Raw genomic sequence first — 27,957 nt, forward strand, 5'->3', positions numbered from 1 at the left:
CTCACTTTATCACTACTCACTATAGAGCCCTAGTCAAGTTCTCTCCACCTCTCTATCTATGTCTCAGTTTCTTCATCTGTAACATCAAACGAATAATAGTACCAACCTCCTAGGCTTCTTAAGAGGATTAACAAAGACAAAATATGGGAAAAACGTAACATGGTGTCCCATAATTATGAGATCTTATTATTGACACTACAGTGGCATTAAAATTACCAAAAGGAAGACAGCATCTTGTAGGTAACCTTTATTTATTTATTTATTTATTTTTTTTTTGAGATGGACTTTCGCTCTATCGCTGCCCAGGCTGGAGCACAGTGGTGCAGTCTCGGCTAACTGCAAACCCCACCTCCTTGACTCAAGCAATTCTCCTGCCTCAGCCCCACCGAGTAACTGGGATTACAGGTGCACATCACCATACCCAGCTAATTTTTGTATTTTTAGTATAGACGGGGTTTCACCATGTTGGCCAGGCTGGTCTGGAACTCCTCACCTCAAATGATCCACCCACCTCCACCTCCGAAAGTGCTGGGATTACAGGTGTGAGCCACCGTGTCCGGACACATCTTGTAGATAAACTTTAAAAATCTTTTTTCTTTGTTATGAACAATTTTAACTATATACAAAAGTAGAGTGTAATAAACCTGACAACCAGTTTCAACAATTATCAGCTCATAGATGGTCACCCCCTTTCCCAGGCCTTTGTATTATTTTTAAGCAAATCCCAGACATGATGCCATTTCATCTGTAGTACTACAATAGGTAGCTCTAAAAAAATAATAAAAATAAAACCCAAAATTCCATATCACACCTAAAAATAATGAATAATGATTCCTTAATTAGATAAATGGTTGGTCTACTGAAAGCCACAAGAAGAAAGGAAGAAGAGAATCAAGTCTGTTCAAGACAGGGGCTTAAGCAAGTTCTCTCCAGAGTCAACACGATGATGGAAATACCCATTGTCACCATCAAGGTGGACTCTCCCTGCTGCGGAGTGGGGCTGAGGAGGGGGAAGGGCAGGGAATGAAGCCAGCATTTCATGCCTGAAAGGAGTCAGAGCGGAGATCCCCTAGTGATTAAAACTTTCTTACTTCCCAAACAAAACGGCATTTCATTTGAAACAATTCTGTACAAATTCTTCTGCTTCCAGATTGATGGGAAATTAGAATTTAATTTTATCTTTTCATCTACCTTGAGGCCTTGTTGACAGTGTTGGTTTTTATGCAGGTTCTATTACACAATTAGAGCTAATTGAACAGTGACAGAACTGGTCTGGTTTGTGAAATTTAACAGAGCATGAAAGCTCATGTTTTGGGGAGAATTCAATTATTAAATACGTTTTGCTTATCCCACTTCCCCTAATTTCCCCTCATTTGTTTGACAAAGCAACCCAGTGGAAACCTCAATATCATTCACTGCTGCTCTCATCATAAAACGTCGAATTTAAATATTTTCCTTTTATTCTTAGCTGGAACTTGGAGCAGTTTGATTGCTTCAAAATGAGATCTATTGGTATTGAAGCTGTTGAACATCAATAGTTCAAACCCAGATTATCATCCCCCATTTAAATACCAAAGTCAATGTGAAGTCTAGAGCTCAGTGGGCAACGTTAGCAGGGAATTGAATACCAATGCTGAGAAGGTTGCAAGCTAATGAGCATGAGGAGGTGAAAAGGGAACATAAGATGTGCTGCATGTTTCTTCTTTCAAAGCAGAAGCTACCTTATAATCACCAAAAACTTCAGTTGGAGGAGATACAAGCCTGGATTCAGAAGACTGACATAGAACAGAGGCACTGGGAAACCTGATGTTATCCTCACAAACCTTTCCATATAGGGCTGGCCTTAGAAAGCATGCATCGCAACTGCCCTCCAATAACTGAAATTTGTTAAATGACAAATGATAGTGGCCTGGTCCACTGGGATCTGGTTTCTGAAGAAATTTCTGATAGGCTGTCTTCTAAGACCCTTTGATCAGGAATAAGGTTTTCCCTGCGTGGCCCCAGCTCCACCCAAGGCCTCACAGTCTCAGGCACCCAAGTGTCTAGAAATGTTCACAGGTGCTGGGTCATGGGGTTGGGATGGAGGGTCTACACTTGAGAACACCTCCTCTGCTCCTGTCTGTATGCGGAAGGCCATCCTTCCCTTTCTCTTTGAAGACTCTGCCTCCTCCACTTCAGCAGCACCCAGTCCTCTCCTTTCAGCACTTGAATTTTACTCCCTTCCCCTCCCACATTCTAGTCTTGGTTAATGGTTGTGATGGAGGGTGGGAGGCAAAGTGGCTTTACAAGCCGGCTTCTGACTTTTCATCTCCCATTTAAGAAGGAGAAGAAAGACACAGAGAAGGCTAGATGAATAGAAGTCGTAACCCTGCCATAGCTCCTTATTGTCTACTTTTCCCTTGAGAAGCAAGCTTAAGGAAGGCAGGGGCAATGTCTGTCTTATCTGCTGCTGCATCCTTGCTACTAAGACTAATTCCTAGTTTATGGTGGGACAGCAAATATTTGTGAAATGTTATTGGATAGGTGGACGGATGGATACTGCTTAGAAGCCATCATTATTCCTTACTAAAGGAGTTACTCTACCAAGAACTTGAAAGAGAGTATACAAGAGAAAGTAGAAACCAGTATACATTTCCCCTTTTGAGCTAAAGAGCCTCTCTTTTTAACAACAACAAAACCTTTATGAGTTGTGGAGGCCGAAGCAACTTCATCTTAGATGCTAATCTGCCATGTTGACTTCTGATTAATCCTTCTCCAGGAAGCCTTCTAAGATATCTGGTTTATCTATTGTTCCTTGTATGAGAACACATACTTGTCATAAGTCCTGCCTGTACGTCAAAAGTACCTTGATGTTATCATACTTCAATTGTCATATACATTCCTTCTGAATCACGCAGGCCCCTTCCCAGTGGTATGTAAGCCCTGGGTCTGTTGCGGGACAATCAAAGACTGGAGCAACTGAAAAAAGTTCAGGAAAGTTTATTAAATTAAGGTGATCACCGGCTCAGCTAGTCTGAGCCCCAAACAAAGGGCTTTTCCTACTTTTAAATATCTTAAGGTGGGAACCACGTGAGGCAGGGAGCAAATTACAGAAGCAAGAAACAAAGGCAGCATTACAACATTTCTTACATTTTGAGAAAGAAATGTCTTGCAACCTAAACTTATCACTCTTGTGACCCTGCAGCCACGCAGGAATTCACCGGGTCTTAGGGGCATTAGGGGTTGACCAATTTGGACTTCAAAGAAGAAGTCATAGAACAAGAACTCTGGGTCACAACATACTTGGGGCTGCCCGTTTCCAGGATCACAGACTGAGTAACTAGTCTGGTTATAAACACAAGTTCCTGTATGAGTCCCTGTACACTCACAGTAGGTCTGGTACAACAGAGTTTTAGTCACACGTTTTCCGGATCAGGCTTCTATCATACAGTGATGACAGTCATCCTGGTCCCCTTTTATAACCATAGGTGAAAGTGTCCATGGCTTCAGTATTACTAATATGATTAAGCTTATACTATGCATGGGCACCTTTCTAGGCAACAAGCTTGGCAGCATTTGCAGAGATAACAGGACAGCAAAATAATTACTACAAGTAAGAGTATAACTATGTTTGTAAATTTAAGCCACATTTACTTATGTATCATTGACTTCCTCAGGCTTCAGCCATGCATAGACTAGTCAGCTTCCGTTTGTGTGACTAGAGCAGGGCTCAATGTTTCCTCAAGCTTTAGTCATGCGTGGACTGACCAGCCTCCGGTGTGGTCAGAGCAGGGCAGTTGTCCTTGTCAGCAGTGGCTTGATTTCACCACAGGATCAACCATGTCGGGTGGTCTGGGTTTTGTTGACTGGTCCACTGGTCCTGGGCGGTGGCTGTTGCTGGTTTCAGCCGGCTGTGATGAAGTCAAGGTGTGATACCTGCAACTCTAACAGCAGTGGGGGTAGACAAGATCACAATATGGGGGCCATCCCATAAAGGCCCTAAAGTGGTTGGGTTCTCATCGTTTGACCCAGACAGAGTCTCCAGGTTGGAAGGGATGTACTGCATCTGTGAGGCTAACAGGTATTCTTTCTCTTACTCACCCTGTATTTCCTGCATGGCCTCACCTAAGACTTGCATTTGCCTTCTTAAGGTTAATTCCCCAATTTTTAAAATCTCCTTTTATCTGAGTTATGATGGGGTGTCAGCCAAACACTATCTTACAGGGCGAATACCCAGTTAATTTAGTAGGGGTACACCTGACTCAGAGAAGGACCATGGGCAGCACCTGATCCCACCTTAGATGAGTTTCATGGTAGAACTTTTTCAAAAGCTGTTTGAGTGTCCAGTTTATTCTTTCAACTTTCCAGAACTCTGTGGGTGATAAGCTGTATGCAGTTTTCATTGGATTTTTAACCTCTGCGTTAGCTGTTGTATTATTTCTGCCACAAATGCTGGGCCATTGTCTGATCCTAAAGTTAGAGGCAGTCCAAATCTAGGAATAATGTCCTTTAATAAGATTCTGGTTACTTCCTGAGCTTTCTTTGTCCTGATGGGAAATCCCTTGACCCAACCTGAGAAAGTGCAGACAAACACTAGCATGTACCGGTAGCCTCCGGCCTGAGGCAGCTCAGTAAAGTTCACGTGTAGGTTTTCACAGAGTGTAGCTCCAGTTTCCTGAATCCCTGAGGGCCATGTTGGCCCCTCCTATGGATTGTTTGGGGCACAAGTTAAACGTTACTCACAAATGGCTTGAGTGATGGCAGTTACGCACAGCAATAGAAATGCCATCCTACAAGAGTCTCTAATGCAGTTTTTCCCATATGTGTTCCTTGATGAAACTGTTTTATGAACTGGGGGCTATTGCTTCTGGGATGGCTGGTGAGCCTCCCGTTTGAGAACTTCCACCAACCTCCTTTCTGGTAACTTCCACTTTCCTGCTCAAACCAAGCCTTTTCATTAGAGGAGTAGTTAGGGGGTTCCTTAAGGGGAAGCTCCAATAAGGGCATGGCAAAGGTTTCCTCTTCCTTCTTAGTTACCTCTGTCATTGCAGCTCTTTTGGCTTCTCTGTCTGCCTTTCTGTTTCCTCTAGCCTTGTCACCTCCTCCTGTTTGATGCCCTTTGCAATTGATGATGGCTACTTCTTTTGGAGCCCATACAGCTTCTAAGAGCTGCTCTACTTACTTTTTATTTTTGATTTCCTTTCCTTCAGTAGTTAACAATCCTCTTTCCTTATATATGGCTCCATGGGCGTGCAAAGTGGCAAAGGCATACCTTGAGTCAGTATAGATGTTCACTGATTTTCCTTTGGCCAAAAGCAACACCCTAGTAAGAGCTATTAGCTCAGCTCTTTGGGCCAAAGTTCCAACCGGCAGAGGGCAGGCTTCGGCTATTGAATTCAGTGTTACCATTGCATATCCAGCCCATCTGACACCTTTAGATATGAAGTTGCTTCCATCAGTAAACTATTTAACATGTGGGTCTTTTAAGGGCTAGTCCTTTAAGCCTTTTCAGCTTGAGAAAACCTCATCCACAGTTTCCACACAACAGTGATACCCTGGGTCACACAACAGGGGCTTTCCATGCTCCACCCATTCTATTGGCAGCAGTGTGGCTGGATTTACAGTATTCACAGTCCCCAAGGTTATGTAGGGGTTTTTACACAAAAGTCCTTGATATCTTAACATCCTAGGGTTAGAAAGCCAGTGATGCCCCCTCTGCTCCATCAGGGTAACAACTGTTTGGGGCACCCAAATTATTACCATTCCTCTGTTGTTGGGACAGTAATGGTCATTATCATGGCTTTTCTTTGACCTAGATTTAGAGTCATGTCCCCTTCTGGTGCAAAGGAGATTTGTGCTTGCAATTTCTGGAGCAAGTCTCTTCCTAACAAGGGCACTGGACAATTTGGCATTCATTCTTCTAGTGTCCCATCTGCTTGCATCTCACACGTTGATCTCTCTCAAGCCTAGGTCCGCCCTCTTGTCCTGGCTTAGCTTCCCGGTTTTGCCTAGTTTGTCCTCTATCATGACCGCAACTATGACCACATCCTCTCACAAAACAAGTTTCTCTTCCAACTAAGGCCGCTGCCAGCAAGTCTGCCTTTTCCTTAGTTCTGCATCTAGCTTTTCTCTTGGCCTCCTCATTCTGATTTACAAATACCTTAGTAGCCACCTAAGTTGGGTAATATTCATGCCTTCAAACTCTTCTAACTTCTGAGGCTTTTGCTTTATGTCTTCTTGTGCCTGGCTTACAAATGCCACATTAACCATACACTGATTACCTGCAGCCTCTTGGTCAAGTGGCATGTAAAGCCAGTAAGCCTCGCAGAGCCTCTCATAAAATTCACTGGGACTTTTATCTGCCTTCTGGCAGACCTCTGAGAGCTTTCCGATATTGGTGGACTTTTTCCCTCCAGCCTTTATTCCATTTAGGGGTGCTTCTTGATACCGTGGCAAACTTTGTAGCCCTTGAGCCTGGTTAGGGTCCCAGCCTGCATCAGCCTCTATCTAGAGTGCTTGTTGTACATACTGCCTGATATCTCTTGTGCCTGCGGGTACATTGTTCTCCAGCCACTGGAGAGTGGCTTGTATAACTCTACAGTGCTCTTCCATATTAAATAATGACAGAAGAAGTTGTTTGCAATCAGCCCAGGTAGGATTGTGAGTTAGGAAAATGGACTGCATTAGATCTATAAGAGCCTGAGACTTCTCTGTATAGGATGGAGTATGTTGTCTCCAATTTAAGAGATCAGTAGTAGAGAAGGACTGATAAATGAAGAGCTATTCTCCCCCTTGGACTTCATTCTGTGCATTCAAATAAATTTGTCCCCAGGTTTCTCAGAGTGGCATCTGCATTGCTTGCACACGAACTGACCTAAGGCAGCTGACCATATCCCCCTGGAGTTCCTCCCCTGGCTTTTCAGGCAAGGGCTCTGGCTCCTCTCTGCATGGTGTTGCCTGAGGGGTGCTTCCTTCTGAGTCTGAGTCTCCGGAGGTAGCCAGGGCAGCCTCCTATCTAAGCCTTGCCAGGGGCCAAGGGAGGATAAGTTGGTGCATAGTGCGGTGGAATTTCTAACTCTTCAGGTGGGGCCTGTAGGACAGGTTTTTTGTTTTGTTTTGTTTTGTTTTGTTTTGTTTTGCTTTTGCTTTTCCTGTGACTCCTTTTTTTTCCTGATGCCTTGCAGTTTCTTTCTATTGCTTCTGGTTTTGTCTTGGCCATTAGAGTCTTACAGTAGGTCTCAAAGCAGGCCTGCAGCCACTTAGGACGGGTCTGAACTACATTTAGCCAGGAGTCAATATATGGAAACTGATCCAGCTGCCCAGGCTGTTCTCCAAGCCTGGTAACCACCTGAAACACTCAGCCAGTTATCTCCCTGTCTATTGTCCCCTTGGCTGGCCACCCTACATTAAAATATGGCTATTTTATCTCAAAAAAGGTTCTCAGTTTCTGTGGAGTTAGCTTAACCCCATAATCACCATTAAAATCTTTTTTTAAAGTTTTTCAGCATGCACTCCAGCGGAGTAGGCTTTGACGCTTTTCCTCCCATTTCCTCCCTCACGACATGCTTTCACTCTCGGATCCCCCAGACCAGGTCCTATTATAGGAGGTTCGGACACTGCTTAGCCAGGAGCATGCCTTAATTCGTGTCACAGCTACCTGCAGCCGTGGAGCTGGTCCTGTGGGCTGTATGCAGTGTCCTAGGTCTGGTTTTTCCCACACTCACCTCGGAGCACACAGTCCACACTAAGAGATTTGTGCCTCCCCACAACAACCCTGCCTTGGTCTCTCCTGAGACCATCTCTTTCACACACTTTCACACACCTCCCCCATCCCCAAAATGATTTTCCTTTCTGACCGACTCACAAGCCCCACCTGCGTCTGGTGTCAGTTAGAGTGTGAGTTTCATCTGAATCAATGGGCCTCTCCCATTGTTCCAACCCCCTTGGATTGGACTAGTTGTCACGCCCTGGGAGGTGACCAGGCTCCCCTTCCATCCTTATGGGACAGGTCTTGCCTTAGGGCCCAAACCTTACCATGGTTCATATGTCTGCATACTGTTCCTGTGACTGTCCTGCAACCCTTTCCACTGGTTCCAGTTGTGCCGTTGGGGGAAGGCTCCGGAATGTGGAACGGCTGTTCTCCTTCTGGGCTAAAATTCTCCCAGCAGGACCAAGGACCCCAGATCTCCCACATCCTGGGACTCTAGCCCACAGGCAAAGGAGACAGAAAATCTGCCATCTCTAATCCCGGACTGGCCCCCAGAAATGTTGTGGGACAATCAAAGACTGGAGAGACAGAAAAAGGTTCAGGAGAGTTTATTAAGGTGATCACCAGTTCAGTAGGACATACGTCCAGAAAGTCTGAGCCATGAACAAAGAGCTTTTCCTACTTTTAAACATCTTAAGATGGGAACTACATGAGGTGGCAAGTGAGTTACAGAAGCAAGAAACAAAGGCAGCATTACAACATTTCTTACATTTTGAGAAAGACATGTCTTGTAACCTAAACTTATCGGTCTTGTGACCCTGCAGTTGTGCAGGAACTTGCTGGGCCTGTAATAAACTTTGAGGAATGTGGAGTTGGGGAGTATAGATAAGGTCCACTGTTTACAGAGAGAAGACAGGCTGTTAATATTCCCTTTTAACTTCAGTGTAACAGTGGCGGGGGGTGGGGGGGTCACACTTTGCAGTAACTTTAAGAGGATTTTAACATTTCTATTACTACCACTATTAGGTTATAGCTGATTTCCTTAATTCCTTCTTCAGGTCTACAGGGCAATGGCATGAGGGTCCACCATCTTGTCTTGCCACTGTCCAGGACACACATATGGCTCTGTTCATAAGTCCCTATTAAATGCTTCTTTCTGAGAAACTGGATATGTCAGCCTTTTTCTTTGGCCTCTCAGCTTCCTTGGACTTTAAGGGTAGGTTTGCACAGACTTGCTCACTATGGAACATGACTTTTTTGTTCTTTCATGTGTAATCTTAGTACCTCTAAACACATGGAGTAAAAAAAAATGGTAAGAAGAATGATATAATGAATCATAGAGAACAGATGAGCTGGTTCAATCAGATTTGAAAGACAATGTGAAAAAGATCTAATGTAGCTCAAAAGGAGTGTCTTCCCCATTCATCTTTTAAAGGAATCGTGCAGTTTGACGGGCTCAAAATCTTTTTCCAGCTCACTGGAGACTGCATGTGAAAATGGAAGAGGAATAGGCATTAGCTAAACGGAGCCCAGGACCACTATGGAGTGGAGAAGGCTGAAGGGTATGGCAGGGAGCCCTGTGGAGAGCTAGAGGCAGTGGGAGGGTATGGGGCATAGCACGGAGATTAACTGGGGAGCTACCAAAAGGGGAGGAAAAGAGTGAATCAACGAGAGACCCCTCTTGCTTTGAACCAGTGGGCCCGATAGCTGCAACTGCCAAGCATATTACTCAAAATCACACTGGCTGCCAAGTCTTAGTCTTTGGCAGCCTCTCCGCCTCCTGGGGCCAGATTCCCTTAAGGCCCCACAAGTCGTTTCATTCACTCACCTGCTTGCCACTTGCACAATCCCTGCACTGCCCTGCCCTTTGGGTCTGCCCATCCTCAGTGTTTTGCCTTTCCACAGCTAACAAAGCCCCAACAAAAAACGAGCTTCCCAATAAAAACAAGCTTCCACATAAAAGTGACAGCAAATGCTTTTTGAAGTGATTTTTATACTTTCATAACTTGCCTAAAATAAAATAATATAATGCCGTATCAAAATAAAACTGTAGTTGCTTCAAGGAACCATCTGCCTCAAACCCAGGAGTGATGGTCTGTTTGTGGATTTTAGTTTCCTTTTTGGTCCTGAGCTGGTTAAAGGGAACACTGGTTGCCTGAACAGTCACACTTGCAACCATGAGGCCTAAACATTGCTTTCTAGGCTTCCTCATCAGTTTCTTCCTTACTGGTATAGCAGGTAAGTGCTTTGTTTCTTTTTAATTGCTCATAGCTTTGTCATCTGAGTCCGATCAAGGATCTGTTAGAAATAGCACTGGTGCTTTTTTGGACTTTATAAAGACTGCAGCTTTTGATGTCACTAAATGACCAGAGCAGGCATGGGGTTAGTGTCTATCTGCAGCTTGAATAACCGCACATATACTTAATGAGTACCCACTAAAGAAAAGGCTCTCTAGAGCATGCAGAGACTCCATACAGAACAAATGCACATCCATTTCTCTCTCTCTCTCTCTCTCCCTCCCTCCCTCCCTCCCTCCCTCCCTCCCTCCCTTCCTCTCTCTCTCCCTCTCTTTCTCTCTGGCTCTTGCTCACCTTAGAATGTCTTTTACCTTGAAGGAACACTATATCATGGTGGTTACCAGCATAGGCTCCTAAGCCAAACTGTCATAGTCTGGATTTCAGATCTGCCATTTACTATGTAGGAAAACTTGGGGACTTTACTTAACTGCCTCAATTTCCTCATTAATAGAATGGGGATTCTAGGTCACTGTGAAGATTAAATAAGTTAATATATGCCAAATGCTTAGAGAAGTGCCTGGCACAGGATAGGGACCACAAACAGCAGGTGAGAATTTGCTTCTGGTATTCGTGGAGGACACTGCAGGAGTGTAGAGCATCTTATCACCACCACATACTTCTGAGCAAGCCTGTAAGAATCTAAGTTTACAGATAGGTACCCCTCAGTGTAAGTGATTCAAGTAACTTGCCAGTTGTCTAGTGACTAATACATAAAAGCAATTCAAGCCTTAATCTTGCAGAAATGTTTGGATTTGAGAAGACTCTGGTCCTTGGTAACAGCAAGGGCACATTTAGCAAAATATGGCAGGAATTCAAATGCTACCAAAATGTTCCTGGCTCTGCGTCTTACCAAGCCTGTAACCTTGAGTATGAGATGCAACTTTTTAAAGCCTCAGCTTCCTCATCTGTAGAATGCGATAATAAAAATATTTATCTTACTTAGTGGCTGTGGGAATTAAGTAAGTTGTAAAGCTTTGAACATAGTGCCTAATATAAGTTAATGTTCATATATGTTCAATGTTTGATGAATGCCAGCCAGAAGGAGGAGGAGGAGGGAAGAAGGAAGAATATAAAGTATACCCTCAGCTTCTAATTGGTCTGTCTCTTTCATTAGCTCCTCTCTCCCATGGCTTTGCTCTTGGCTTTCTGTTGGAGGGAAAAGGCAGGCTCTACAGTCAGACTGTCTGGGAACAAAATGAGCTTCACCATTTGCTGCCTGGCAAGCTCCTTCGGGTCTCCAAGGCTTTGTTTTTTCAGTCTCTAAGAGGAAGACCATAATGCACAGTACTTTCCTCATAGAAGAGCTGGGTAAATTAAATGAGTGAATGCAGATAAAAGTCCCTTAGTGCCTAGGCCAGTGTTATTACTGTTGGTGGTGGTAGCACTGATGTTACAAAAATGAGAGAAGAAATCCATAGACAGAGAGATAAAAGGCATTAAGCCATCTATCTTCATGTTAGCAAATCAATTCTAGGCAGGCCTTCAGGAAATTGTGCCTATCATCTCCTGAAAACTCCTGGAATTTTTATGTTCTAAAGATGATTGATCAGGCAGTGATTTTTGTGAGCAAAATCAATTGTGGCTGTAGACTCTTTCCAAGAACACAACACCATTTGATGCACTGATGGTAGTCCAAACAATAAAAGTGAAAACAAATTAAAAAGCAAATAACAGTATTCATACTATTTGGTTAGTAAGAAGAAAGGCCTGAGGAAACAGTCTTGTTCATTTGAAAATAACAAATCTTGAAAGTTCAGAGCTGAGAACATGGGCTTGGGAGTATTTTTTTAACCATCTCAATAATGTGATACAAACGAGCAAAGACTTGAAGGAGGTGGAGAAATGAACCATGTGAGATCCAGGGGAAGGCAGACCAGGAAAAGGGAAGGGCCAGTGCAGAGGCCCTAAGGCAGAGTCATCAGGGTCATGGTGGAGCAAGTGAAGGAGACAACACTGCAAACACAGGGGTCGCGGTGACAGAAGATGAGGTTAGGGAGAAAACAGAAGATATGCTCCCTGGCCCGGTGCAGTGGCTCACACCTGTAATCCCAGCATTTTGGGAGGCCAAGGCAGGCAGATCACTTGAGGTCAGCAGTTCAAGACTAGCCTGCCCAACACGGCGAAACCCCGTCTCTACTAAAAATACAAAAGAATTAGCCGGGCGTGGTGGTGGGCACCTGTAATCCCAGCTACTCGGGAGGCTGAGGCAGGAGAATCACTTGAATCCAGGGGGCAGAGGTTGCAGTGAGCTGAGATCACGCCACTGCATTCCAGCCAGGGCGATGAGTGAAACTCCATCTAAAAAAAAAAAAGATATGCTTCCTGACTCCTCCTCCTTCTGCCCCACTTCTTATCCCTTATAAGAAACCTTGAACCCTAAACAAAATTTTGCCAAAGTTCTCTTGCCTCCATGTGACTAAAGGCAAGTGAGGTTGTAGCACCTATGTTGCATGATTCGAGGAAGAAAGCACAAGTCATGCCAGTGCAAAATTATCCCATCCCCTGCCATGATTAGTCTCAGAAACACTAGCCCCCCAGCAGGGTCTTGGTCTGTTTTCCTCATTAGCATGGCCATTTCATCTGAGGGATTATGCTTGGATACTTGGAGCCAGGATGTAGGCAGGTAAATACAGCCATTCAAGAGTGGGACAGCAAAGGCAGACCTACTTGGAAGCAGGACCCAGAGATTGAACAAGAACCTGTGAAAGGAGGGACTGAGTGCTGGGCTGAGATCCTGGAGCCAGAATTGGTCCCTAGCAAATTTTGCTTGAGTAGTACCAATATAGTGGTTCCTAAGAAGATGGTTGTTGGTCTCAGTGTGGGTCCTTTATCTCAGTCATTATATTCCATCACTATTTGGGGATAAAATAATAGCAATTTTTTTTCTTTTTTACTGCAATTTACTTCCCCCACAGCCTGGGAAATAGGGTGGGAAGATAGCATGTACATGTTTATGATCTGGAACTCATCATTCTGAGACTTTAGCGTGTATCAAAATTGCATTGAAGATTCAAAATGTTGATTTCTGGGCTCCACCTCTACTATCTGCACATAGAGCAACTGCTTTAGGGAATCCTGATGCAGCTATTCCATTGAAAACTACTGCTGGGAACAACAGTGCTCCTAGCAACGTTCAATGTTCTTCCTTCTCTTATTATCTTAGGAACTCAGCCAGCACATGAGTCTCTGAAGCCTCAGAGGGTACAATTTCAGTCCCGAAATTTTCACAACATTTTGCAATGGCAGCCTGGGAGGGCACTTACTGGCAACAGCAGTGTCTATTTTGTGCAGTACAAAATGTAAGTAAATTGAGTCTCCTTCAGCTGACAGAGATGGCACTAGGATAATATGTTCTAGAATGCAATGGAGTGTTAGTATCCGAGCTTTTTCTCCATTTCAGCGGGGTTGAGAAGAAACCAAGGTCAGTATAGCAGTGACTTGTCTCCCCTGCAGGCTGCCTGGGGACTCAAAATGCATGATGGTATGCAGTGCATTGGGCAGATACTTCAGCCCTAGACCTGCACCAAGACCTCATAGGCTCAGCCTTCACCTCCATAGTGGAGCCTGGCACATGGTGGATTCTCAATACAGATTTGTCAAGCGAATGTTGGAAGCAACTTATTTAGCCCATAAAAAGTACTCAGTGAATGAAACTATTGATAGTTGAAAAAGAAGTTGTGGCAAACATGGAGGTGAGTGTGTAAAATAAATTTTTAATTTAAAAGTCACTTTCAGAGTGGATTTACAATTTAGAAAATTCTTTTCAAAAACTAATGAGTCTCGTAAGCATGAGCACAAACTAGAACACGCTGCTGCATGTTCCTCTCGTGTGATCCTCAGGCTACCCCTACTGGATCATTGCCAAAACTCAAATATAATCTACACCTTTCCTGGCTCAAGGCTTGGAAACAAATATTTCTGATTTGAAAATGTCAGGTTTTTCCCCCTCATATATTTTTGGGGCGCAAGAGGGGTTGAGGCTCAATCCTGTCTCCTGACAGTGAGACAGGAGATATTACAGTTTAACTTTCATGGTTTTTCACTAGAAATTCAGAAAATCAAATGCAGCTATGGCCAAAATAGCAATTTGTATCCCATAAATTCATCCATGTCTCTCCAGCATGGGGTAGGTCCTAGGTCAGATTTTCCCTCTAATTACTTTCAGAAGGAATATCCCCAGAAGCATTTCCATCTTTAACCACTGTTACTTCTCTCTACATATCTTATGTAATGATTGTAAAATTCGCAAATCTTTACAATGCTCATTTCTTCATTACAAAAGTAGATTTGTGCATAGCTGGAGATACTTTCAGCATGTAGGAAGTAAAGATTGGTACTCTTTTTATACTTCCCCTTGAGCAGTATAAATAGGTCAAAAGTGAACCTATTTGTGGACTGAAGTACTAAGAAGATTAGAAACTGTTTTACCATGAATCTAAGGAAGATTAAACTTCAGGACCTCATGCAAGGATTTTATATTTATAAATCTTTTCTTAAAGAGGACTCCCAAGCTGCTATGGTTTGAGTTTGTCTCCACCAAAATTCATGTTGAAATTTGATCCCTAGTGTGGTGATGTTGGAAGTGGAGCCTCGTAAGAGGTGTTTGGATCATGGGGATGGAGTGCTCATGAATGACTTGGTACCATCATTGCTGCAGTTGAGTGAGTTCTCACTCTTGCAAGACTGAATTTGTCATGGAAATGTTTCTATCAGAGTGGTTGTTGTAAAGCCAGGATGCCCCTTGAGTTTGGCCTCTTCACATGATCTGTTTTCCCCATGGACCTTCTCCAGCATGTTCTTATGCAACATGAAAAGCTCTCACCAGAAGCCAAGTGGATGCTGGCAGCACACTTCTTGTAACTTCCCAGGCTGCTGAACATGGGCTAAATAAACCTCTTTTCCTTATCAATTACCTAGCCTCACATGTTCTGTTATAGAAACACTAAATGGACCAAGATTATATAAATTTCAGACCCCAGAATACCTGAATCCATTCCTGTCTCTAAGGGATTTTCAACAGCACAAGACAAATTTATAATTTTGAAAACTTTCACTTTGGTGTATCCAGTTCGTGGACTATAGTACTGTTATATCCCTTACATTTAGAATGGGATAAACAATGAGAAGTCAGTCATTACAGCTAAGTTAAGGACTTATTATAAATAAATAATAATTTTGAAACATCAAAGTATACTCAATACATGTTGTGGTACTGCTTTAATTGTGATAGAATGAAATTGCTATCACCATGTAGATTACTGAGTACAGATACTGTCAATCTTCCTTATTATGTGTCTAGAAAGTTAGATTTCAAGTCTTTCAATAAATAATTTGGGAAACCTTTCTCCCCAGACTCCAATTCCTTCTCTGTTCCCCACCATCACTTTGTTGCATTGGTCTGATTTATGGCAGGTAAGGAAACAAAGCATGAATCTTCTGTTTGACTATTACACCATCCTGTGGCCTCAGGCTGAGTCAACCTCTCTGTCTCTTGCCTCACTACCTTTTTTCATGGGTTTCACTCCCCCTCTCCCAACCCCTAATTACAGGGCTCCATATATAGTCCTCACTAAAAGTTCCCGTCAATTTTCAATAAAGAGATTAATCATGTATGTTGGGTAAGCAGCACCTGAGATGAAAAGTGGTAGCAACTTCTCAGAAGCAGCCGCATTACTCAATAGCGAGCTGATGAGAAGTAAAGAAAAACCACAAACACTCAAAACCACAGAGCATTAAGGATGTGGAGAGTGAGTATTCAAACATGGAAGTCAGTCCACACACCTGAAAGAACATTATGCCAAGTATTAAAAAATAAGTTAAAACCCTTATGTTAGTGATACAGAAAGTGTCAGGGATGTTTATCTTCCAGCAAGACAGCACTTTAGGTAATGCTGTGGCTTCTATGTGTCCCCCAAAAGCTCATGTGTTGGAAACTTGATCCCAATGCAGCAATGTTGAGAGGTGGGACTTTGGGGAGATGATTGGGTCATGAGGATTCTGCCCCCATGAATGGATTCATCCATTGATGGATTAATGAATTAAAGTGTTATTGAGGAAGTGGGCTAGTTATAAGAAAAGTCGGTCTGTTTTTCTGTTTTTTTTTTATATATATGTATTTAAAGCCATCTCTCTTGAATCCCTATGATGTCCTCTGCCACCTTAAATCTCTGCAGAGAGTCCCCACCAGCAAGAAGGCCCTCACCAGATGTGGCTCTTAGACATTAGACTTCCTAGCCTCCAAAACTGTAAGAAATAAATTCCTTTTCTTTATAAATTACGCAGTCTCGGGTATTCAGTTATAGCAACAGAAAATGGACTGAGACAGTTAATAAGAAGGAATTTTTTTAAAGATTCTGAAGAGTAGCCATAAGCTATCATGGTGATATTGATACTAGAATCAGGTATAAAGAATTATTAGTCTGAAAATATTGAAGACTCCTTGAGTGGAGAAAAGAAACTCAGATCTTTGCCTTTTCCCTGCTACAGATATGGACAGAGACAATGGAAAAATAAAGAAGACTGTTGGGGTACTCAAGAACTCTTTTGTGACCTTACCAGTGAAACCTCAGACATACAGGAACCTTATTACGGGAGGGTGAGGGCAGCCTCGGCTGGGAGCTACTCAGACTGGAGCATGACGCCGCGGTTCACTCCCTGGTGGGAAAGTGAGTTCCATGGAGTTTCTTTGCCCTTGTTCTTCCTGCTTTTGGACAGCCCTCCCAGAGCACAGCTAGTGACTAGGCCTTGTGCTTTGCTGAGGGCTCTACATAGTTATCTCATTTGGTCTAATTCTCAGAACAACTCTAGGAGATAGCTTTTATTATCCTAATTTTCTAGCCCAGAACATCAAGATGTAGAGGCTTTAGTCATTGGTCCAGTCTCATGACCTGTATTATACAAGTCAGGGTTCACATTTACTGCATCTGACTGCAGAGCCTGTGTGTGTGTGTGTGTCAGGGTCTTGCTTTGTCACCCAAGCTGGAGTGCAGTGGCACGATCTTGGCTCACTGCAACCTCTGCCTCCCGGTTCAAGCGATTCTCCGACCTCAGTTTCCCAAGTAGCTAGGATTACAAGCGTGTGCCACTATCCCTGGCTAATTTTTGTATTTTTAGTAGAGACGAGGTTTCACCATGTTGGCCAGGCTGGTCTCAAACTCCTGACCTCAGGTGATCCGCCCCCCTTGGCCTCCCAAAGTGCTGGGATTATGGGTGTGAGTCACCATGCCCAGCCCCCAGAAAAGTATTTTTAGACAGCAGAATTTGTCATGGTGCCCTAGTCCTTCCCCAAACATGAGGGTTAAGTTCATGAAAATACTCATTAAAATAATTTTCTGTTGAGGAAATTAGACTTTCAGTCTCACCTCCCCAAAAAGGCAGACCAAAAGTGCTTTCTCAGTATCCATCCTGAATGATATTTATTCCTCTTTTAGTTTAATCACAATCATAGAATAATATAATCTAAGATATAGGTGATAAAATGAACCATTACCAACAGACATTGGCTAAAATAGTAGGGAAAAGAAAAAGAGAGAGAGAAGGGGTTTAATGTATAGATATAAAGATGTGTATAAATAGAACAAGAAAGAAAATAAAGATATTTACCACAGTCCTCATAACTGCAACTAGTCATGAAGCTGTAGTTAATATTTATGACTTCTTCTCTCATTATAAACTCAACATTCACCTTCTTTTAAGCACTTCAGCTTTTTATCCATGAGGAGTTTCAGTCCTTTTGGTGTTTCCTATCTCAGCTTGATCTAACCTTATATTATTTTTAGAGCTGAATAGAGAAGCTCTAAGAGGTACACCAGAGGCTACCAAGAATTCTTCCACCTGACCCCAATGTATTTATTACTGTATTATGCCTTGAAAATCAGAATAAATCACCCCAGACAATATAAAAACCTCATTTGGAGCTTCACAAGGAGCTCCAAATGGTCAGGCAAGAGCCTCAACTTCCAATTTTTGGAAACCATTTTTGTTATAAACCAGAAGAATTCAAGGCCAAGTATATGGGAAACAAAAACATGTCATGAGTTGTTCTCTATGGGTAACAGTCAGAGTTGCCCCTCTCACTTCCACTTCTTGTATCCTAGACCAGTGAATTCTGTCTATGGAAGAAATAGCACCGTATATTAGCCCCAGGCTTAGCGAAGCATTTACCAATTGGAGCATTTACCAATTCATATGCCAATTCACAAGACATCTCTCAAATTGAGTTTTCAATTACCCATTTCACCTTCCTATAGAGTCATGGATTTCTGAGTGACAAATATATGACATTATATGACATATATTTGTCCTGTGGGTCTTGAGACCTTACTTCACTCCTTTCACATTAACTTAAGTTCTTTGTCATAAGCAATATATTGTGGAGTACTATGCTCATGAATAAGGCATTGACTACATCTATGGGTGTATGTGTGGTTCCAGGAGTGGTGAGGGGTCTGCTGATAAAAGCATTGAAGCAGTAAATAAAAATCTATAAACAGAATCTGTTACCAGAATCTATACCCAGCAGTAAAGAAAAACTATAACCAGTGTCTCTTGCCCCCTCCGTTTTGGAAGGGAACAAAAAAAACCTACCTGCAACGAGATGGAAGATGAGAGCCCCTGGAATATGGCACTATACTAGGGGTTCAACATTGATCATCCTTCCTGGAAAGGAAGATCACTCTGCAATGACACTCTGAAGGTCAGACCAAATTTGATAAGAGGAGATCCATATTGTTAAGTCTCCATATATCCTCCATCATGTAATTATTTTGTTCAAGAGCCCATAGAGCAACTATAGGACACTGGGGAAATAGATTGTCACTGCATCCACTTAGATTTTTTTAAACAGCCTTATTGAGGTATAATACACACAGCTTACACTTTAAGCATATAGCATACAGTTTAATGGTTTTTACTATATTCACAAATATGTACCACCATCATTCACAGTCAATTTTAGAACATTTTTATCACCTCAAAAAGCAACTCCATACCCTTTGGTTATCACCTTCCAGTCTTGCCATTCCCCTAGCCCTCAGCCCTGGCAACTATTAATCTTTCTGTCTCTATAGAGTTCCCTGTTCTGGATAGACTCATAAAATACATGATTTTTTTTTTGACCAGCTTCTTTCACTTAACATGTTTTCAAAGTTCATTCAGATTGTAGTATGTATCAGTACTTCATTCCTTTTTGTGGCCAAATAATAGTACATTATATGGATATACCACGTATTATTTATCTATTCCTCAGTTGATAGACATTTGGGTAGTTTCTACTTTTTGGCCGTTATGAATAATGCTGCTATAAACAGCCATGTAAAAATTTTTGTGTGGGAGTTTTTTTGTTTTTTTTCTTGTTTGTTTTTTTTGAGAGACAGGATCCTACTCTGTCACCTAGGCTGGAGTGCAGTGGCACAATCATAGCTCACTTTAGTCTTGAACCCCTGGGTTCCAGCAATCCTTCCACCTCACCCTCCCAAGTAGCAAGGACTATCAGGCATGTGCCACCACGCACAGCTGGGCATACATATTTCTCTTCAATATATACCTAGGAGTGGAATTGCTGGGTCTCAGAGTAACTCTATGTTTAATCATTTGAGGAAATGCCAGACTGTTTTCAAAGCATCTGCACTATTTTACATTCCCATCAGCAATATATGAGAGTTTTGATTTTTCCACATTTTTACCAATCTTTTTTGACTATAGCCATCCTAATGGGTATAAAATGGTATCTCATGTGGTTTGTATTTGCATTTACCTGCTAATTAATGATGTTGAGCTTCTTTTTTATGTGTATTGGCTATTTTGTACCTTCTCTAGAGAATTGTACGTTGAGATCCTTTGCCCATTTAAAAATTTAATCGTATTTTTTGATTTTTGAGTTGTAAGAGTTTTTATATATTCTGCATACCAATGTCTTATCAGATATATGATTCTCAGCTAGCTCTTCCCATTTTGTGGGTTGTCTTTTTTACTTTCTTGATGGTATCACTTGATACCAAATTTTAAACTTTGATGAAATCCAACTTATCTATTTCTTCTTTTGTTGCTTGTGCTTTTGGTGTCATATCTAAGAATCCTTTGCCAAATCCAAAATCAGGAAGATTTACCTTATATTTTCTTCTAAGAGTTTTATAGTTTTATGTCTTACATTTAAGTCTGATTCATTTTGAGTTAATTTTTGTATATGGTGTGAGGTAAGGGTCCAATATTATTCTTTGACATATGACTATCCAGTTGTCCCAGCACCTTTTGTTGAAAATTATCCCCATTGAGTGTTCTTGGCACACTTGTTGAAAATCGATAGACCATAGAAGCATGGTTTATTACCAGACTTTCAATTCTATTCTATTGATCTATACATTTATCATTGTGCCCATACCACACTATTTTGATTATTGTTGCTTTGTAGTAAGCTTTGAAATTGGGAAGCGTGAGCCCTCCTCTTTGTATGTCTTTTTCAAGATTGTTTTGTCTATTATGGGTTCCTTACAATTCTCTAACCACCTAGATTTTTTAAGACTGCCTTTCAGTATGAGCCTTTTGCTTTGCATTCATATGGCCACAGAAATATTCACATTCTGTATCGTAGTACTTAGGGATCCATCTATACACCTCTTCTAACTGGTGCAAGGTCCAATTAGATCCAAATTAATTGGATCATGTCCAAAATGCTAGATGCATTTCCCCCCAACTCTCTAATTAGCAAGAGGGTGGAATAGAGTTGAGCAAACTAATTCATGGTAACTCTCACGTTGTTTCTTGGATACATTGAAATTCAAGGCCAATACACTCAACCAGCAATTCTCTAGTTGAGGAAAAGGAGATTTCATGACTAAACTGATGAACAGCAGTGAAGGGAATTTACAGATCAGTTTGATTATTATATTCAAGCCTAGAAATAGGGTCACATTCAAATTAACTTATCAAACAGAGCTTCCTTCAGTCTAAGCCATTAGGCCAGTCAGGTAAGAATAGCCAAAGACGTTGACACAGCTTTAGCTCAATTCTATTTAAATTGGGATAGTATTGAGTTAAGAAGGGTTTGTGTGTTTTCTGTATGACCATTCTCCCTAAAAGAATCAGAAAAGAAAAGAAAAGAAAAGAGAAAAACTTTAGACTGGGTCCTTTAAAAAGTCATTTGATTTCAGGCCTCTTAGTAGAAGAGTAAGAAACCCAGTCTATAGCTACTACTCTTGTTGATGCAGTAGTGAGAGAATCACCCATTCAGTTGCCTCCTCACCCCCAGCTTTGCACTCTCTTACCACAGCTCCTAAGAACTTCTGAAGGACATATTTCAAAAAACATGTTTCTAGGTCCTCAGGACAGCATGTTCCTGGCATCTGTGATATAGACTAATGAGCCAGCTGCATGCATTGGCTCCTCTGACACCTGTTTTTGAGCAGCAGGATGTTATCTTAGATTAAGAAGTTATGATTTATGGTTTCTATCTAGAGACAAAGCAATATTTTAAAAATAAAATAAAACAAAATAAACTTTCTTCAGTTAAAAGCAGCATTTGATACTTAGTGAGATTTCAGTATTATTTGACCCTAGAATTGCTTGGATTAAAAATAGATGTGAAAGCCAGGTGCGCTGGCTCCATGCCTGTAATCCCAGCGCTTTGGGAGGCCGAGGTGGGAGGATCACTTGAGGCAAAGAAGAGAGCATTCCAAGCAATGGAACAGCGTTTGCAAAGGCCCTCTGGCATAGCAAATGCAAGAGACTGAAAGACAAGCAGTATATTGAAGAAGAGCATGCAGGAAGGGGTCCATAATGAAGTGAGACTGGAAAGGTAGGGCAGGTACAATAATTTTTTAAAGAGTTGTGACTTCCTCCAGAAAAAAGTAATTTTACTCAGGAGCCATATGATCAGACTTGTGTATAGAAAAGGTCATTTTGACTATATTTGGAGGAACAGGTTGGATGCGGATAAGTGAAGTAGTAGGTTACTAATAATAGTCCACAGGAGACAGAATTTGGCTGATGAAAAGGACTAGAGAAAATTTATTCCTGGAGGGACATTTAGTAAGAAAAATTGGCAGGACCAGGTGATAGACTGGATATAATGGTGAAGAGAACATGTCAAAGACTACCTCTAATTTTCTTGCATGCATAATTAGCTGAATGGGTGAGATGTTTTTGATGGGGTTTGATGAAAAAGACTACTTTGGTGGGATGCAAGGTAATAGAGATTATGAGTTTGGTTTTGAATATGTTAAGTTTAAGATGCTTTTGAGAGATCCAAGGGACAATCTCTTCAGATCCAAGACTCAAAGGTAAAGTCTATTAGAGACAAAAATTTGTGAGTCATTTCATGCATACAGTACAGCGGGCATTGATAGGATTGCCTAGGGAGAGAGTAGTGAGTGAGAGGCAGTTTTGAGTAAGACCAGACATTGAGGGCTGAGTAAGATCAGATATTGATGCCTGAGTAAGAAAAATCTTAGAAGAAGACTAAGAAGGAATAGCCAAAGAGATAGGAGGAAATCTGTGGGCTGATACATTCATGAATAGTGTGGGAAGGTAATATTTCAAGGAGAAAGCTGTTAACGAGTAAAGTGCTATGAGGTCAAATAATCTTGACTTGGTCTTGTAATACAATCACAATCAGTGAATGGGTCAAGAAATCTAGCATCACAGATCATAAGTCAGGAGCCCTGTGATGTCTGCAGCTGACTCACTGATAGGCCAATGCCTGAAATATGTGCCTGACTACAAAAGAGACATGTGTATTTAAAGTTAACTATCACATTATTCCAATATAGTTGGAAAGTGGTTTAAAAACTTTTGGTTCCAAATTAAGTAGCCTGGGAGTAGGAAAGTCTCTTCTTCTAAAACACTTAGAAATTCTGGACAAAATAAAACACATTCTCCAAACTCCACAGAGGGGCAATAATGAAAATAAAGGGAATCCTCGGGGGGCCAAAACAAAGTACAGGGAAATCAAAGGGGAACCAGAGGATCGACATAGTGACCCAGCTGCCCTGAGGGCATTTGCTGGATGTGGTAACTAGACCCTCAGTGGTAACAGCCACTCCCAGGACTAAAGACAAGGTTTTAGGCCAGCACAAGGCAGAGAGTTATAACTAATACCCCCACAAAAATCTTAGAACCTCCAAGGGCTACACTGTCAATAAAAAGTCAGACTAGCCTGGGTGTGGTGGCATACACCTGTAATCTCAGCTACTCAGGAAGTTGAAGGAGACTCACTTGAGTATAGGAGTGAGAGACCAGTCTGGGCAACATAATGAGATCCTGTCTCAACAAAAACCCAAAAGCAACCAACCAAACAAACAAACAAAAGGCGGACTAAGAAAGCCCTTCCAATAAACAGAGGAAAGTAATTTGTATGTTTCCATCTTTACTCTGGTAAGAATCTAACACCCCCTAAATTTATAAAGGTTTGAGATTCAAATATATGTGCAATTTTCTTTTTTCTTTTTGTTTTTGCTTTTTGATGTGGGTCTCACTATGCCGCACAGGCTGTAGTGCAGTGGCATGATCATAGCTCACTGCAACCTCAGCCTCCCTGGGCTCAGGTGATCCTCCCACCAAGCTGATTTGTCATTATACATAATGTGTCTGTATATAATATATTCATTTGATGATATGTCAAATTTTTACGTTTTTTCTCCAGCAAAAATAGATCCTCCAGTCATGAATATAACCCAAGTCAATGGATCTTTGTTGGTAATTCTCCATGCTCCAAATTTACCATATAGATACCAAAAGGAAAAAAATATATCTATAGAAGATTACTATGAACTAGTATACCGAGTTTTTATAATAACCAATTCACTAGAAAAGGTAAGTTCAGATGAATAGATATATTTAGTGTTTTTTCTTTTGTTTATTTAACCAATATTTTGGTCATATGAGATGCTCTCTTCTGCTACTCTGCCTCCTCTTATTTTTCCTTATCTTTAATTTCTTCTTACTCTCAACCAGTATTGATCCACCGTTGGTGCTCGCATCACCATCGAATGTGTGTGTGCCCTTTCCATCCTTCGGTTTGTCTCCACGGTTTTCCCTGCATATCTAAAGATTGGTATTAACAGTATTTAATTCCACGTGACTGCCACAAATAATCATTTTTATGGGCTTTGCACACCTTATTTATTTATTTATTTTTAGACCAGGTCTCACTCTGTCACCCAGGCTGGAGTACAGTGGTGATCATAGCTCACTGTAGCCTCTAACATATGGGCTTAAGTGATCCTCCTGCTTCAACCTCCTGAGGAGCTGGGACTATAAGCATGCACCATCACATCCAGCTTTTTTTTTTTTTTTTTTTTTCTTGTAGAGGCGAGATCTCACTATGTTGCCCAGGCTGGTCTCAAACTCCTGGCCTCAACCAATCCTTCTGCCTTGGCCTCCCAAAGTACTGGGATTGCAGGCATGAGCCACTATGTCCAGCCTCACACCTTATTTTAAAATAGCTTTTGAATCACATGATTATTTTTGCGCCAGTTTTGCTATGTTTTTTTTTTTTTTTTTTTTTTTTGACACAGGGTCTGTCAGACTCTGTCATCCACGCTGGAGTATAGCGATGCAATCACAGCTCACAGCAGCCTCAACATCCTGGGCTCAAATGATCCTCCCACCTCAGCCTCCCAAGTAGCTGGGACTACAGGTGCATGCCATCATACCCAACTATTGTTTTTTGTACTTTTAGTAGGGACAGGCTCTAGCCATGTTGCCTGGGCTGGTCTTAAATTCCTGAGCTCAACTGATCCACCTGCCTTGGCCTCCCAAACTGCTGGCACTACAAACATGAGCCACCATGCCCGGCCTTGCTGTGGTATTCTAATCTACCATCGGTGCTTCTGTCTGGACTTGGTGGATAATTGAATTTGTTCCTTTTTTGGTGTCATCTAAGATTAGGGGTTTTTGTTGTAAGGAGCAGAAACCACAGTCCAACTGGTTTAGAAACAAAGGAGGGAGGGATTATTAGGAGACAGGCAAGCAATCTCAGGGACAGAGGCAGGACATGGAGTGCCGGCAGGCTTAGTGGTGACTGGGAAGGGAAACAGAAGTGAGTTCTAAGGGATCCTGCTCTGTCTCTTGGACTTTCTGTCTCTCTGTGGCCACAGTTGCATGCCTGCAGTTATCTCTGCTCATCTCGCTGCACACTTCAAATTCTTAAAAAGAAAGCCAAGTGGGGTGGCTCATGCCTGTAATCCCAGCACTTTGGGAGGCTGAGGCAGGCAGATCATTCGAGGTCAGGAGTTCAAGACCTGCCTGGCCAGCATGGTGAAACTCCGTCTCTACTGAAAGTACAAAAATTAGCCTGGCGTGGTGGTGTGCGTCTGTAATCCCAGCTACTTGGTAGGCTGAGGCACGAGAATCCCTTTAACCTGAGAGGCAGAGGTTGCTGTGAGTCGAGATAGTGCCACTGCACTCCAGGCTGGGCGATGGAGTGAAACTGTGTCTCATAAAACAAACAAAATTCTTTTTTTTTTTTTTTTTTTTTTGAGACAGTCTCGCTCTGTCGCCCGGGCTGGAGTGCAGTGGCCGGATCTCGGCTCACTGCAAGCTCCGCCTCCCGGGTTTACGCCATTCTCCTGCCTCAGCCTCCCGAGTAGCTGGGACTACAGGCGCCCGCCACCTCGCCCGGCTAGTTTTTTGTATTTTTTAGTAGAGACGGGGTTTCACCATGTTAGCCAGGATGGTCTCGATCTCCCGACCTCGTGATCCGCCCGTCTTGGCCTCCCAAAGTGCTGGGATTACAGGCTTGAGCCACCGCCCCCGGCCCAAAATTCTTAAAAAGAAGACTCTGACCACAGGGTCAACCAGCCAGCAGCCCTCAAGGAGAAGTCAAGTTGCACCTACACAGCTACTTGCCTTGTCCCTTTACCTTTACCTAGGCTATGGCCTAGGACTCTAGGAAAGAAGGGTGTGTCTGGGAAGAAACCCCACAACCCATCTACTGCTGTGACCATGTACAACTTGTTAATTTAAACAAAAATACAACTGTGACTTACTGACAGCCATTTACCAACTGATTATTTTCTCTCTTGTGTGTAGGAGCAAAAGGTTTATGAAGGGGCCCACAGAGCTGTTGAAATTGAAGCTCTAACACCACATTCCAGCTACTGTGTAGTGGCTGAAATATATCAGCCCATGTTAGACAGAAGAAGTCAGAGAAGTGAAGAGAGATGTGTGGAAATTCCATGACTTGTGGAATTTGGCACTCAGCAATGTGGAAATTCTGAAGCTCCCTGAGAATGGGATGACTCGTGTTTGAAGGATCTTATTTAAAGTTGTTTTTGTATTTTCTTAAAGCAATATTCACTGTTACACCTTGAGGACGTCTTTGTTTACCCATTCTTTCATCCTTTATATTTCATTTGTAAACTACATTTGAATGACATTCCCCCAAAAAATTGAAATGTAAAGATGAGGCAGAGAATAAAGGGTTCTATGAAATTCGGAACTTGATTTCTGAATGTAACATCCCTAATAACAACCTTCATTCTAAGACAGCAAAATAAAAATTTAACAACCAATGAAGAGTATTTAAGAAAATGTTGAAATAATTTTTTTTAAATAGCGTTACAGACTGAAGCAATCCTGAAGCAATCGGTTTTCACTCTCTTCTTGAGCCAGTTAAATTGACATTGCTATGACAATTTAAAATTTCTATATGGATGAATATTTTTCATGCATTTCTATTTTATATGAATATACTTTTTATGTATTTATTATTATTAAATATTTCTACTTAATGAATCAAATTTTTGTTTTAAATTCTACTTTATGTAAATAAGAACAGGTGTTGGGAAAAAAACTTATGATTTCTAGATTGATATCTGAATTAAAACTATTAACAACAAGGAAGTCTACTCTATACAATTGTCCCTCATTTAAAAGATGTATTAAGGTTTTCTTTTCTACATTTGTTTTTGTTTTGTTTAGTTTTTCATCCTGTCTTAGAATAATTTATCTTTATCCTCAAAATTAAATGTAATTTTTTTAGTGACAAAGAAGAAAAGAGACCTCATTACTCAACCCTTCTGGCCAAGCATGTCTTGCTTGTAGCGCCTTCCTCATCTCTATACAGGAGGATCCCATGAATGATGGTTTATTGGGAACTGCTGGGGTCCATGCAGAGCACTCAGCTTGAAGCTGGAAGCACACAGTGGGTAGTAGGAGAAGGACTGGTGTTGGTGGGTGCCTACAGAGATTATAGAACTAAACAAAGCCCTCCAAACTTGCCCCTCCTGCCCACTGCCTCTCCTGAGTAGAAATCTGGTGACCTAAGGCTCAGTGTGGTCAACAGAAAGTTGCCTTCTTCACTTCAGGCTAAGTCTTTATTATGTTTAAGGTTGTCTTTCTAGTGAGGAGATACGTATCAGAGAACATTTATACAATTCCCTATGAAAATTGCTCCAAAGTATGATTAACAATATAGTCAGTGCTTCTGGTTATATACAAGTACTCAGTGATAAATGGATTAAAAAATATTCAGAAATGTATTGGGGGCTGGAGGAGAATAAGAGGCAGAGCAAGAGCTAGAGAATTGGTTTCCTTGCTTTTCTGTATGCTCAGAAAACATTGATTTGAGCATAGACGCAGAGACTGAAAAAAAAATTTACTTTGATCTCCGTTTTTGAATTATTATTTATATCTTGCTTACTAACTTTTTTGCCTTTTGTCCTCTTGTGGGGAGGGCGATGAATTAAGAGTAGTGGGGTGGGTGGGGAGTAAGTAAAATTTCAAACAGCATTTTAGTGAATGCAATTCAGTAGTCCTGAAGCCTGATTTAATAAAACAAAATTCATTTATGGTTGTTTCATGAAACTTATTAGATATCATCAAATTTTGTTTGTATGTTGTTCGCCTTGCTCTGGTTTTGCTTTTGTGCTTAGGCAAGTGCAAAATACTATGTGAAAATCATAATTGTCATCTTCTTCATTGTGTTAGGGATATATTGTCACACGATTTCAATAAATCCTTTAATTTTTTGCTTTA

At 41.7% G+C, this 27,957-nt stretch overlaps 1 protein-coding gene across 2 annotated transcripts; it reads left to right on the forward strand.

The window, feature by feature from the left end:
- On the forward strand, positions 1-27,957 carry IL22RA2 (interleukin 22 receptor subunit alpha 2). Of its 2 annotated transcripts, XM_010379487.2 has the most exons (6): positions 1-236; positions 9,800-9,925; positions 13,148-13,283; positions 16,471-16,649; positions 23,621-23,790; positions 26,011-26,823. In XM_010379487.2, exons 2-6 carry the CDS (start codon positions 9,865-9,867, stop codon positions 26,158-26,160), a joined length of 696 nt encoding a protein of 231 aa, XP_010377789.1. In that variant the 5' UTR covers positions 1-236; positions 9,800-9,864; the 3' UTR covers positions 26,161-26,823. The 2 variants fall into 2 exon arrangements, with proteins under 2 accessions (XP_010377789.1, XP_010377790.1); XM_010379488.2 differs by lacking the exon at positions 23,621-23,790 and having other exon boundaries at positions 5-236; positions 26,011-27,957.

Source organism: Rhinopithecus roxellana, chromosome 4 (genome assembly GCF_007565055.1).
Source record: "Rhinopithecus roxellana isolate Shanxi Qingling chromosome 4, ASM756505v1, whole genome shotgun sequence".
NCBI lineage: Eukaryota > Metazoa > Chordata > Mammalia > Primates > Cercopithecidae > Rhinopithecus > Rhinopithecus roxellana.